Source organism: Petaurus breviceps, unplaced genomic scaffold (assembly GCF_028583685.1).
Source record: "Petaurus breviceps papuanus isolate PSGF00001 unplaced genomic scaffold, PetGlider_PUasm1.0 126, whole genome shotgun sequence".
Classification (NCBI taxonomy): Eukaryota; Metazoa; Chordata; class Mammalia; order Diprotodontia; family Petauridae; genus Petaurus; species Petaurus breviceps.
In genome coordinates, this window is record NW_027185655.1 from 36317972 (window position 1) to 36333469 (window position 15498).

The window sequence follows — 15498 nt, forward strand, 5'->3', positions numbered from 1 at the left end:
ATAAAAATACTGGAGTGGTTTCCTTTTCAAGCTCATTTTACACTTAAGGAATTGAGGCAAACAGGGTTAAATGACTTTCCCAGGGTCACACAGCTGGTGTCTGAGGCCAGATTTGAACACATGAAGATGAGGCTTCCTCATTCCTCATTCCAAGCCCACTGCTTACTGTGCCACGATCTCCCACTCCTCTTTGACTGAGTATAAAAACAGCCACGTGCCTTTTAAGGTCTATTACTGATGCTTGGCTGGTGATCATGATAAACTGAATAAATTCAAGGTGTCCTCACTCTATCCTTTTTTATTCTTCTTCTCCTGCTATGGCTAAGTAAATCTCTTTGTTAACTATTGAACGACTTACAAGTAGCTCACTTCATTGGATTGGCCTGAGTCAGGCTCAGTTTAGAATATTACCCTAATAGAATGTGGGCCGCTTGAGGGTAGGCATCTCAAATACAGCAGAGACAAAAGAGAACTCTGCTACCTTTCCTCCCAAATTCTAGCCCTCCTCTGAACTTCCTTATTACTATAGATGGTACCACCACCTTTTTTGTCAAGCAGGTTCACAACCTCATGTCTTCTTTCTCTCACCCCACATATCCAATAGCTTGACAGATCTTGTAATTTCCTTCTTTAGAATATTTCTTGCATTCATCCCCTTCTCATCATTCAAATGGCCACCACCCTAGCTCAGGCCCTCACCTTCTCTTACTTGGATTATTACAATAGTCTCTTTTTGGTCTCTCTGCCTATAAAGAGTGATTTTTCTAAGCCCAACCCTGTCACCCTCCTTACCTAATAAACTTCTGTGGCTTCCTGTTGTCTCCAGGATAGAATATAAAGTTCTTTATTCAGTATCTAAAGTTTTTCCCAGCCTACCTTTTCCCCACCTCTGCGATTTTCTTATATTCTATTTCTCTCCCATGTACTAATGTCCAGATACAGTGGCTCACCTGCCATTTCTTATACATGATACTCCATTTACCACCTTCATGCTTCTGAATTGGTTATTCCCCATGTCTAAAATATTCTCCCTCCAAACATTTGACTATTAGAATTCCTGGTCTCCTCTAATACTCAGCTCAAACACTACTTCCCTTGAGGGATGCCTTTCCTGGTCCTCCCAGGTACAAGGGCCATTCCTTCTAAGGCTACCTTCAATCTATTCTAAAATGATCTTTTCTGGTCTAATTTATCTATGTTATTTCCCTTATTCAAATATAGGATCCTTGGGAGCAGAGACTAATTTTTTCTTATCCTCAAGTGCTTAGCACATAGCAAAGGTTTATTTTATTTAAATACAGTTGTATATCTCATGATAGCTTAGAAACATAAGCAATTTAGATACATTTGAGTAACACTCATTGCATTAATATCATTGTGATATTGTGAGGAAGACATAGATAAAATAATTAAAAACACGTAGGGGTTATTTTTTTAGTATTAAAATGTGTGTGTGTGTGTGTGTGTGAAAGAGAGACAGACAGATGGAAACACAGAGGGACAGAGATAGAGGCAGACAGACATAGAGAGACAGAGACACATAGAGAGACATACAGTCAGAGAGACACACAGAGACAGAGACAGACAGACAGACACAGAGAGAGGGGAGGAGAGAGAGGAGAAAGACAGAGACAGAGAGACAGAGGGAGTTATAATGCTTGAGTCCACTTCCTACCCCAATCCTAACCCAGAATATAAAAGAAAAAGTTCTACCCCCCCATCCTTCACTTTGTCCCTCACATTTAATTAGAGAATCCTAGATTTGGATCTATGAGTGCCTCTGCAGGAGGGGAATGAGGTCAAAAGATTCAGTCAGGGTTCCTTGTGTGACCAAGTAGCTGTACCTTCTGTGGGGTATACTGACTAACTTCCAAATGGAGAGGATCATAGAATGGGCTGAAGAAAATATTTGGCATTTAACTGGATAGGGAAAATTGGGTCAACACAGGCAGAGCTAATTGATATTCAGAGGCAAAGAGGGAGGCTTTGATGGTAGTCATGGACACCTGGTAGGAAAGGTCTCTGGGGTCAGTAATGTTTATGGAAGCCCTTGTACAGTGAGCTTACCTTGATCTGTGTTTTTATATCAACTTGACAGTTAATGTGAATTAACACAAACCACCAGCAATAGTTGGATCCCCGGGTTGTTTTCCTCATCCTACACACTGAGTAAAGTTGTTGGTCTTGGTTCCTCATAGTTTACTTGTTCACAAAAAAATATTTAGTGGCTCACCTTTTGGGGAATAATTATATAATGATAATCATTGCTTATATATTGCAGTAACTCTACTATCTTTTATGTTCTAGTTTATTTTTATTTTATTTTAGTTATTTCCTTTATTAGAATATAGGATCCTTGGGAGCAGAGACTAATTCTATTTTTTTTTTCATCCTTAAGTTCTGAGCACATAGCAAATATTATGATATTGTAAGGAAGATGATTGGGCAATTGGGATCAAGGGATTTGTCACAGAACTAGTGTCTGAGGTCAAATTCGAACTCAGGTTCTCCTGACTCCAGTACTCTATCCATTGTGCCAGCTAGCTACCCCTAATATACTGGTTCTCAAACTTTTCGGTCTCAAGAATCCTTTACAATGTTAAAAATTATGAAGAACTCTCAAAGGGCTTTGGCTAGTGTGGGTCATATATATTAATATTTGTCACATTAGAAATTTAAATTTCTTAGTATTATTATGAAAACAGTTTCAACCTTGTGAAGCCCCTGAAAGTCTTAGGGAACCTGTAGGGTTCCCAGCCCACATTTTGTGAATCACTATTTTAACTGAAGGAATAATGCATCATCATTATTTACAGACCTTATTTTTATCCAAGAGATCAGACCAAGACTTGCATGAACACAGAACTCAAGACAAACCAGTATTAATGTTTGGATTAATATTTTAATAATTACACACTTTTTACATTATGAAAATAAGTCATAAATAGTGTAAAAATAATTCTGAAGATCAACTTCTCACAAACTAGGGACCCCCTAGACAAGTTAAAAAAAAACAAACCTCAAATAAACAAATGGAAAATGGAAAACCAAGGCAATATTTTCAAACCAAAAATCAAACCCATGCTAGTATTTTTCCTGATTCAGCAAAGTCAGACATCAAGGTTACAATGAAGATAAAGTAAGTCATCAAAATGCAACTTTGCTATTATTTACATCACTGGGAAATCCAGATTTGTGCCATATTTACAGTGATAAGACACAACATATTCTTAATATAATCAATGACATGAGACTGGCCCACAGAAGATTTCAACCATAAGCAGTGTAAAGCTTGTTAAAATACTTTTTGCATTTTTCTCCTGTCACGTATTGAAGAGATCACTTGTCTTCTGTAATACAAAAATAACTGCACATATTGATGAACTTAAAAAAGTAAAAAATACAAATAAAAATATATTTTCCAAAGGAAAAAGATGGTCAGATACATCTTTTACAAATGTTAATCAGTTGCACAGTATTCTATTTTTCAAACATGTACAAGAATAAAAAGTATATCCACAAAAGTGTTAACAGTATGTAAAACATCCTCCATGAATCTAATTCAATAATATTTCTGAGATGTGTGCAAGTACCAACTACTTTATGAGAAATTCTGATAGTTTTTGGTTAAACATCAACAAATGATGAAATAAAAGTCCTAGGTTGAGTAAGGTACCCCTGTTTACCAAGTAAGGATAATTCTATTTATCAGCAGCATGATTAGTTTTTTTTAAACCACATTTAAAGTGGCATTATTTTCCATGCTATTCATTCTATAGTGGGTTAGTACAAACTCCACCAGAAATTAAGGTTGGAGGTGATTCCCTACTGTGGGTCTCAATGAATCCAGCTAACCAAGCCAATGCTTCAGCGAAATTATTTCCCTAGTAAGTTAGAAGGATTGTAGTAAATGCTTACAAATGTTCATAATACCTTATATGTAGTATTTTAATTGCAGCAACATTGTATCAGTAAATCTGTTCACACTTCATTCTAACCATGGGTTCCCATACAGAACCAAGCCCCTAGAGGTACCAAAGTTTTCAGTTTAAAAAATGAAAAATGAAGTAAGACTCTATAGATATTGAAGGGTTCTCTCCTAGATAATCTTGAAGAATTGCTGATAAAAATCAAACAATTTGATCACCAAGCAGTAGAGCTAATGAAGCTTGAAATGCTGATATCTGTTTGCCCACCATGATGTTTTCATTTATTGGAAGGTGTCCAAACAGCAGAACAAAGACATAACCCATTTCTGCATAGGGCCATACCTTTAACAACATACAACTAGAAAGTGAGAATTTCTACTTTTCATGCTATATCGGCAAGATAAAGAATGAGTTTGGAAGGGATCAAATGTTTCAAAATGCTATACACAATGTCTTCATAGTTGCAGGCATGCTGATTTAACCATTTTTCCAAACTTGCATTTATACATACACTTTTGCTACTGTCAAAAACATGTATATGAAGCCAGATATACAGGCACTCCCTGTCGTATCAAAACATTATGCACTGGTGATAAATTCACCAAAAAGAAAGAAAAAAAAGAAAGGAGGCGTGTGTATAGCACCAACAACCTTTTTTTTTATAGATTTAATTTTCCATAAACATTATCCAAAGAAAAAGGGGGGGGGAAAGAAAATATTTCCTCAAGCTAGACTAAGATAAATTAAAACCAGAGAAAATGTATACATATTTGTGTCCTGCATTCAAGTGTAGGTAGTACATGTTAACTTGGCCCTTCAAGAGAGGGACTCTGATATTGTTATTGATTGGAGAACGTGTGGCAGTTGATAAATGAATATACAAAATAAGAAATAAGATAAATCATGAAACACTAAGTGAGAGGATACACATTCTATGTAAACACAGGTCAGTGAAACATCGTGGCAGTTGGGAGGGCTGGTCATTGAATCCCCATCACTGCAAGTTTGCTCATTTTAAAAGGATTCCCCTCCTCTCCTACCCCCAAGCTAGTCAAAGCAGGCTGCCAAACAGATAAGACATGGCTCATGATGGAGTTTACTTCCTCTCTCTGTTCTTCCAAGAAAAATAATATATTAGCACTAAAACAAGGTCAAAATAGTTTTAAAGATAAAACAACTAGTTCTGTGTTTTCAAAGGATCCTCTCTTTTTATAACTAGACTAAGCTTGTTTTTTTCTGTCCAAAACTTCTTATATGTACAAAAAGATTGACAAGGAAAATAGGCATCTTTCCAAAATCTGCATCCAAAGATAAGGCTAACTAATTAGATCACACTGAATGTCATTCAAAGAGACCTTCATGTTGATAGAACTTCTCCAGTCAATGAAATGGATAGGCTACATCTTTTGTTGCAAGAGAATCTTACTACATTTGCAGATTGAAAAGAGAAGTTTTGGATGAAAATTTGAGTTGTCCTCCAGGTGTATTTTATGCCTATATACTAGGTGTTCTCCCTGGGCTGAGGAGTGCCTTTGGTCATATTCCCAAGTCCAAAAAATCAGGTTCACAGCTTCCTTTGCTCATTGAATAAAAAAAAACCATTTTCAAATCAGTTACAAAACTGTATATGCAGATATGTTGGAACAGTCCCTTAAAAAATTAAAAACAAAAACAAAAAACAACCAAAAAGTTTATTGAAGGCAATTCCAATGGGGGAAAAGATTGAGAAAAGTTATTTTTGTTCTGTTTCGAGTCTGTGCAAACTGTAAAGAGTAATTCATCTCCCTTCATTTCTATAAGAGGAAAAGAAAGAAAAAAATAACAAGGATGAAATCTACTTGCCAAATTCTTATACTTAGTTATTTTCTTAAAGACTCCAGAGCTCTCCAGCCTCTTGAAGGCTCTGTTCAACTGGCTTAAGATAAATTGCTTCAGACAAAGAAGGACCTCTTTGCCCCATTCACCCAAGTCCTCTCCATCCTAACCTAAGTCATATCACAGAAGATTAGAAGTTGCACCTCAAAGACTCCCAAGAACGCTGGACACAGCTCCGGGGTGGAATGTTACCACAAATGTTAGCAGTTGGATGAATTAATCCAGTGATTTGATTACCCCATCCTGCCCACCCTGGAAAGAAGTCACTGAAGAAAATAAAAGGGTTGAGGGTAAAACAAAACAAAACAAAAAAATAAGAATAAAAGAAGAGGACATTTGGTATGATTGATCATTCTGCTACATATTGCAAAAGAGAGATCATGGATTCCCTCTGAAATGCTGGCAACTGAATAGAAGTGAAATGGAGATCATCTGTTTTTCCTTTTGATTATTGAAAATGCATGCATGGAATGGGAACTTCCCCATGAAAGGACACACACTCAGGAGGGGATCTGAATTACGGCATGGCTCAAAACTATAGACCTTTCTCCACTGAGACTTGTTTTGAGGTAACCTTTCCATTTTGAATAGCCAGGAAAGCATTTCCCTTTCAAAGCGTCCAAGAAATAGACAGCCTGAGATGTTTAGGGGCTTTGGGACAAATAGGTGGAAACAGATGCTCCATTTATGAAAGAGCACCGCTATCTCTGACATCTTTCAGATAGTTCATATTTGGTCTGCGGGTAAGACAAACACTCAGGTCCTTAACCGTAATTATAAAAGAATGTTAATACAGACAAAGCTTAGCTCTAAATAGAACCATGAGGAATAGAAAGCCATTTTGCACGGTTAGAGGCACCTGGAGTCATGTTTCAGGCAGGGAGTAACCTTACATAGTATATATTTACCATATCAAAGAAAGTCAACACAAAAGCACTGAAATTATGAAAATGCATCCCTTGGATGCTTAAAAGTTAAAGTCAGGAGTCCAAGCCTCTCTTCTTCTTCTTCTTCTCCTTCTCCTTCGATTCTTTCCAGCTGTCCTCAATGGAATAGTCAGTACAAGCCAACTACATCACAGTGCTGGAGAGAAGAGGGTATCTTTCTTTGAGTATGAGAATACTCAAAGTTAAAAAAAAAAGTAATTTTTTTTTTCTAAATAGGCTCACATGATTTGAAGGACTTCCAGTGCTTAAAAATTGGTCACAAAAAATATAAAAGAAAATAGAAACAAATAAACAAATACTTGGGAGGGGGCAAGGTACAAGGAAAAGGTGGCCAAAAGAAAAAAGAAACAAAAAAATTAAAAGAAATGAAAATATCTTCAGTTTCCAAAACCTTGTAGAAAAGGTTCAACATGGATTGTTTCTCAAAAAATGCACTGTCCAATCACGTTGCAGCATGGAACTGTCCAGATGAACTTGGCCACTTTACTCCGTAGGAGAATGTGTGATTTTGGCTTCTCCTCATCAAAGTCCGTCCTTTCTTTAGCAACCCTATCATGCAACATGGTGACCACTAGCTTTCCATTCCTCAGAGAGAAGGTCTTTTGTTTCAAATATCTCCTATCTCAGAAGAACCACTGGACATCTCCGCCATCTTTCCAAACCACCCATGTTTTCACTTGTAAAATTATTTTTCTAAAATTTATTTTAAATTAAAAACTTTTTCTCTTGTTCTCCTCTGGGTGTTTGCTTTTGTAAACCTCTTCCCTACTCAGTCACACAAGAGACAGCGAGTGATGCTGAACTTGTCCGCCTTGCACATCTTCACGGCCAGGAGCGGCACAAGGAAAACTGTTGGTGGGCAACAGGCTTGGCACCTTGTGTTTTCAACCAAGGTGGCCCATGGGACCCCACAAAGCTGGAAGCTGTCGCTCTGCAGTCAGGACTGCAGCTCCCTCAAAATACAAGACCTTTTTCGTGTTCTTGATTCACGAACTTATCTCTTTTTGGCAATAAGCCACGGTGTGACCCCCTTGGGAATGACAAAAGGAACAAAATTGTTCAGTGACTGGTACAAAGGTGTCAGCAAGCAGTGGGTTAGCATCGGACAAGCGGGTTGGGCACACACTTCATGCTCTTTTAGTTTTATCTCAACAGGTAAGGGGGAGGGTGTGGGTCAATGGTGTGTGGATGAGAAGACATTCAGCTCTACATACAATCAGTCAGTACCATACATTTCATAGCTTTTAGTCCATATTTGGTCACATTTTCATGTAAACGACTAGTTCATAGAACTTATTGTCCATGGGAGTCCAATGGAAGGGAGTGTCATGGCAGGCACAATCACGTTCTATCTCTGCTATTTCCACATGGCTACATGTCGTCATACCAGAGAGTTCTCAATCTCTGTGTTTTCAGGTTTCTCTCCCCATGGTTTCCTATACTTCCTAACTTCAGATGTAAGTGAAGAAAAGATGTACACATGGCCAATTCGGACGGGTAGAAGCAGCTACATGTAAACATATCTCAGACTTGTAAAATCTATATTTCATTTTTCAACTATAAATACAAAATGTAGAGCATTATATACACAACTTCATGCTTGTAAGGTTAGATTCATCACTGCAGGGAAACAAACAGAAACAATAAGTAATTTTAGTAGTCTGGAAATTAAGTCACAGAAACCTTGGTGAACAAAACAATAACTGAAAGAATAGGGACTATTGGTTATCAACTAATCCCCAACTGTATTACTTCTAGAGAAAGTTTCCTCTTATTTAAGAGAGCTCAGTACTCAGCAGGTGGGTAGAACAATGCATAGAACACTGGGGTTGGGGATAGGAAGACTTGAGTTCAAATATGGTCTCAGATACTTGCTAGCTGTGTGACCCTGGGCAAGTCACTTGACCTCTATCTGTTTCAGTTTTCTTATCTTTAAAATGAGGATAATAATAGCATTTATCTTCCAGGGTTGTGAGGACCAAAATGAGCACTTTGTAAACCTTAAAGCACTATATAAATGATAGCTTTTATTACTAAAGCAGCTACGTGGCATAGTGGATAAAGTGCCAGGCCTAAAGTCAGAAAGATACATCTTCCTGAGTTCAAAATCTGGGCAAGTCACTTAACCCTGTTTGCTCAGTTTCCTTATCTGTAAAATGAGTTGGAGAAGGAAATGGCAACCCATTCCAGTATCTTTGCCAAGAAAATCCCAAATGGCGTCACAGAGTCAGACATGACTGAAACAATTAAATGAAAACAAAATGATTACTAATGAAATACTATTTCTGGTTCAAAACCAAAACCACTGGCTATATTCTATGTGTCCAGCCCTTTACTATGCTGGTCCAGCCCTCACAGGGGCTATGAAGACATCTGTCTTATGAAGATGGCTTATTTCCTTTTGCCACTGAGTGGTTTGTAATTAAAGCATCTCCTTTTAGCCTCTGACTTATGGAGTCATTGGAATTACACAGTAGAGAAAAGCACTGGATCTGTAGTCAGGAAGATATGAGTTCAAACCCTGTCTTGGCCACTTAGTAACTGTGTGATGATGAGCAAGGCAGTCAACATTTGTAAAATACGGTAGTTTGATTTGATCGCCTCTAAGGGCCCTCCTAGCTCAAAATCTAGGATCCTCTGATCTATTTGAAAGGATGTGACAATTTCCTTCTGTATGGCTTCATTCACGATGGAGACTTGTGAGTGCCTAGATCCAGGGGTGGGGAACCTTCAGTTTTGAGGCCACATGTAGCCCTCTAGGTCCTCAAGTGTGGCCCTTTGACTGAATCCAAACTTCACAGAACAAATACCCTTAATAAAAGGATTTGTTCTGTAAAACTTGGACTCAAAGGGCCAAACTCAAGGACCTAGAGGGCTGCATGTGGCCTCGAGGCCACAGGTTCCCCACTCTTGGGTCCTAGACCCATCTTCATCTCTACCTGTTGGCTTCCCCAGCTTCTTTCAAATCTTCATTCAAATCCTACTTACTACAAGAGGCTTTTTCTGATCCCCCTCAAAATTAGTGCCTTCCCTCTGACAGTACCACCAAATGGTCCTGTATATAATGTATATGCTCACAGTTATTTACATGTTGTCTTCTCATTAGACTGGGACCTTCCTGAGGGCAGGGCACCAGTTCTTAACTTTCTTTGTATCTTCAGTGCTTCACAGAGAATATTTATTGCCTTTACTGACACCACTCTTGTATACTCCCTGTTAGAATGTAAACTGCTTGAGAGTAGTAACTCTCTCTTTTTCTCTCTCTCCTCTCCTCTTTCTCTTTCCTTTTTCTCTCTTTCTCTCTGTCTCTCCTCTCTCTGTCTCTCTCTGTGTCTCTGTCTCCTCTCTCTCTCTCTGTCTCTCTGTCTCTCTCTCCCTGTCTCTCTCTGTCTCTCTTTCTCTGTCTCTCTCTGTCTCTCTCTGTCTCTCTCTCTGTCTCTCTCTCTGTCTCTGTCTCTCTCTCTCTCTCTCTGTCTCTGTCTCTCTCTCTCTCTCTGTCTCTGTCTCTCTCTCTCTCTCTGTCTCTCTCTCTCTCTGTTTCTGTCTCTGTCTCTCTCTCTCTGTGTCTCTGTCTCTCTCTCTGTCTCTGTCTCTCTCTCTCTCTCTGTCTCTCTCTCTCTCTGTTTCTGTCTCTGTCTCTCTCTCTCTGTGTCTCTGTCTCTCTCTCTGTCTCTGTCTCTGTCTCTCTCTGTCTCTGTCTCTCTGTCTCTCTCTGTCTCTCTCTGTCTCTCTCTCTCTGTCTCTCTCTGTCTCTCTCTCTCTCTCTCTGTCTCTCTCTCTCTCTCTCTCTCTCTCTCTCTCTCTCTGTCTCTGTCTCCATCCATCACTCTGTCCCTGTCTCTCTCATTCCTAATGTCCAGCACAAGGGCTGGCACATGTTGAATATTTAATAAATGCTTGTTGACTGATCATATAATTAACTTGTACTAGCTATACAATCAAGGGCAAATAATTCATTTAACCCTTCAGTCCCCCCAGGCAACTCTCAAAGAAGCCAGATTACAAATGAGCTGCCAATATGCACTAGTGGAGAGAAGTCCTGCACTGGAAATTCCCCATGTACATGAAATCAGGTCTGGATCCCTCTTTACCAACCCCCAACTTCCTATACCATTAAATATATGAGGAAAAATAGCATGCATTTCCTTAAGATGGAAATCAATAACATTTTAAACATGTTAAACTCATTATAAGAAAATGTTTCCATTAAACCTCCCTTTTTTCCAAACTCACACTAATCTGCAACTGTGATGTAATTTTCAGATAAAAGAAAACCCTTCAAAAAATGTAGTAATGTTCAAAGGGTGACCAGCCTGAAGTTAGCCGACTTGGGTTCAGATCCTGGCTCTGACACCTTTTAGTTGTGAGGACTCTCTTCTCCAGCACTACCAATCCTACAAGAATGCTGTGAGGAAAGCATTTGTGATCTATAAATGGGATTAATTATTAGAGGTAAAAATGTTTTAAATTTTGAAAATCCCCTCAAATCCTCAGCAAATCAGAAGCCATCACCAGGCTGGCCTGAGGCTGTAGGAAGTTCCCAAAATAGAATGGTTTAAAGAAGGAAGATCTTTACACATCTACTAGTTCCTTCTTAGGAACAAAATACAGCTATCTGATTGACCACTCCAGGGCGCCTACTTCATCTCCTGGGGCCATGTCACTTAGAAACATGAACCTATAAACCAGAAATGAAAGTCACTTGAATAAAGATCAATTGGCATTGCATGACTCAGTGTCTTGTACATTTCTTCATGGAGAGCTCAATATAAGATCTTTGACAGACTGAATACGGGAATAAGCAAATTACTGTTTGAAGAGGCCCTGACCAAGGAGACTTGTCTAATTAATCACAGTGATTTATAGTCCTGTGATGCTGGTTCAGGTAGGATTTTCTGGTTTTGTTTTATTTTAGACTAGATCTGTGATTATATTAGTATAAGGAGCTTCTGGTGAGGGAACTTTCTCTACCAAATTAACACCAGTCTTAAAACATTCCCTAAGGCATGAAAGGTCAAGTGATTTGCCAAGGCTCACACAGCTAGTGTGTGTTGGAAGTGGAGCATGAACTCATGTTTTCCTCACTCTAATAATGTCAGCCCTCCATTTATTGCCTCATGCTACCTCTCAAGAAAATGATTAATCATATAGTGCCAGGCCTAAAGTCAGGACGACTCCTCTTCCTGAGTTCAGATTGGGCAATTGTGTGACCCTGGGCATGTCACTTAATCCTGTTTGCCTCATCTGTAAAATAAACTGGAAGAGATGAGGTCACAAAGAGTCAGACACAACTGAACTGACTGAACAACAATAATACAACCAATAAACATAAGCTCATTTTTATATTGTTTTCCATATGTTAATCTCATTTTACCCTCACTGCAACCCTCCTGGGAGATATAGGTATTGTTTATATTTTATTATTATATTATGTAATATATTCTATATAATAATATAATATATAAATATTATATAATTATATATTGTATAATTATAATTATATTATTATTGTTATCCCCCATTTTATAGATGAGGAAACCAAAGCAGACAGAGGTTAAGTGACTTGACCAAGATCACACAGATAGCAATTATCTGAGACTGGATTTGAATTTAGAATTTCTTGACTCTCTCTCCAGCCCTCTCAATCCACTGAATCCCCCTAACCAACTCTAGGTTCTATTTCTTTCAAAGGCATGCTGATGATGCTGGACATATCCTTGAGCTACAGGCAGACAGGTGTTGCTAGTTAAAAATAAATATGTTATGAGTGGGTTAGAAACTTGGAGAAATTAAACCTTTCCATTTTTATATTGAAGGCTTGCAAAATAAAGCAGCCAACCTTTTGGACAGGACTGAAAATCATAATAGTACTTCAATTACAGGGAATTGAAAATAAATGGTATTTCTAGCACTGTATGCTATTGAAGTACTCTTTGAATGGGTGGGGTAGTTTTCACATGTAAGAAAGAGCCCATGATGAGTCTACCTTTTTGATAATGATTTGATCTCAAATGCAGATAGCAACTTATATGATAGCTTGAAAAAGAAGTACAGGTAGGAGCCCTAAATAAATGAAAGCATCAATAGAAAAGTTTTGTTTTCCCCAATCAATTGCATTTATTGACCAAGTTGGTGAAACTTCGTTTGTTCGTTTGAGTAAGAGTTGTGGAAGGAACTCCAGAATCTCCAGTGTGAATGAAAGCTAAGAGCTCTTTTCTATGCTTCCAAAAAGCCCACATGGCTCTGGCCTTTATGAATCTATAAATGAGCCATAGAAAATTGGGAAAATAAAGCAAACACATACTGATGACACTGACTTCACGGTTTAATTTACTTGCTCCTTTTCTTCTTTGTGCCTTTTTTCTCTCTTTAGTTGGATTTCTTCTTTTAACTTACCTAGAGATCTTTTTTTTCTAGGTCTGGACCTGTGACTGAATTGCTATAGTAACTATTCTTTAATTTATAGTCTCAGGTACTAACAAGTTAAATGCCCCACACAGGTCCATACAAATGGAGGTGGGATTTAAGAGGTAGGTCTTGAATCAATCCAAAACTGTCTTTCTATTCCTTATGGCATAATCATTCTCTAATCAGTGTATATCACTTTTTTTTTAAGCAATTGGGGTTAAGTAATTTTCTCAAGGTTACACTGCCAGTTATTTCTGGGTGTGGTGCTAAGTATCTGAGTCCAGATTTGATCCCCAGGTCATCCCGACACTGGAGCTGGTGCTCTTACTCACTGAGCCACCTGGCCACCCCTTGTATATCACTTTTTGCAACGACTGTTCTTTCACTAAAGTCCATCTTTGAAAACTTCTCATGGTATGGAGGAACCCTGGGTTCTTGGAGATAATATTTAAGTGAGTGCCTGTTTCCTCTGGTCTGTCCTACCACGCTGGAGAGATTGAGTACAGGCCCAGAAATGGACTGCTTGTCCAAGGACCAGTATAGGTAATTTTGAAGAACCTTGGTACCAACAGGCCAGTCATGAACAAAGGGGAAAAGAAGGCATCACCTTTAAATTTTCTGCCTACTCTGCTTTATAACTTATAGTGACAGATGATAACTAGCTGGACTCCAAAGATTAAGGTGCAAAAGGGTTACCCTCTATAGGGATAGTGAAAGTTGGATAAAATCAGCCCTCTTTTGATGGGTCAAATCATGATTACATTTTATTAATATGGGATAACATGTATATTTACTCTGGGTTTGAGTTTTACAATATGGCTACCCACAAGAATTTGGCAGAATTATTTTTTTCAAAAAAACAATGCCAGCATCAGGTGGACACTAAAAATGAAAAAGAAGGGCTTTCAAAGGCTTACATCTACTCTGAGTACTTTATATTTTCAAAGAAATATCTTCAAAGCCAGGAAGGTGCAAGGTCTTTTAACAAAAGCAAACCTTCTATGTATGTAAACTCTTGCTTCAAGCTAGGACACAGATCTGAAAGAAAAGATTAACTAAATATTTAAAAAGTCTAAGCTGTTTTGGATATTTTCCATGTTCATCTAGCTAAGCACAGCATATTTACTGGAGCAGTTTGCCCACATGGTGGTGATTGAGGGCACAAAGATTTATTTTGAATTGTAAAGTTTGCAAAGAATTTAATGCATATCTTATTTGGTCCTCACAACAGCCCTGGGAAGTAGAGGCTATTATTATCCCCATTTAAAAGATAAGGAAACTGAGGCTAAGCCAATGCTGGGGATCTGGGAGCTACACAGACAGTAAGTATTTGAGACTAAGTATGAAGTTGGTTCCTGATTCCAGTTCCAGCACTCTACCACTCTGCCACCAAGCCGCCCCAAAGTTCTAGAAACATAATAAGCATTGGCCGGGACTCAGAGACAAATGACAAGGAATGGTTTTAGTTGGCAGTATACATTATAACTAAACAGTCCTGTTATTCTTCTTGTGTCAAGTCCCAACTCTTCCCATTTGAGATTTTCTTGGCAAAAGTGGTTTGTTGTTTTCTTCCCCAGATCATTTTACAGGTAAAGAAACTGATGCAAACAGGGTTAAGTGATTAAACCAGGGTCACACAGCTAGTAAGAGGTCACATTTTAATTCCAGTCTTCCTGACTCCAGGCCTTTGGCACCTAACTAAACAGTGTTTGCAAGTAAAGCAAGTCAGCACCATCAGTTTTCAAAATGGAAATCTGAATTAAGGGTCATTTTTGTTCCATCATATATACACCAGTGCCCTTTTCTTTAATGTATAGACAAAATCGGTGGAACTAATAAAACTGAGGTGCAGTGTTATAGAGGTTGGTTCTGGAATTCCAGCTTTACCACCTGCTACCAAGTCAACTTGAATAAATTAAACTAATTGGGCCTCAGTTTCCTTATCTGTAAAATGAGGGCTCAGATTGGATGAATTCTGAAGTCCCTTCCAGATCTAACTCTATAATTCTTTGAATGGATGGTCACATGCCTTTAGAGACATCTCAAGTTTATCTGACTTTTGTCTAATAATGTAGCATTGAAGGGGGGAAATAAGCCTTTAGATTTTCTTCCTGCTCTGCTTTATAGATCAAACTGACAGAGTTCTACCATTTTTAAACCCAGTGATTTATCCAAGCAACGTTTTACCCACTGCTGTTAAGTATACATATATATATATATATGTATGTATACATGTGTGTGTTTGTATACAGAAAGGAAGAAAGAGAGAAAGAGAGAGAGAGACAGAGAGAGAAGAAAGAAAGAAAGAAAGAAAGAAAGAAAGAAAGAAAGAAAGAAAG

General features: G+C 38.3%; 1 protein-coding gene across 1 annotated transcript in view; it reads right to left on the reverse strand.

Annotated features, from left to right (window-relative positions):
• Window positions 1–2882: 2882 nt before the first annotated feature.
• COL25A1 (collagen type XXV alpha 1 chain) overlaps window positions 2883–15498 on the reverse strand; it is a 606174-nt gene continuing 593558 nt past the window's right edge. Inside the window, exon 38 of the mRNA XM_069100257.1 lies at window positions 2883–7781. Coding sequence (XP_068956358.1) covers window positions 7746–7781 — 36 coding nt within the window. The 3' untranslated portion in view covers window positions 2883–7745. The remainder of the gene's footprint in view (window positions 7782–15498) is intronic.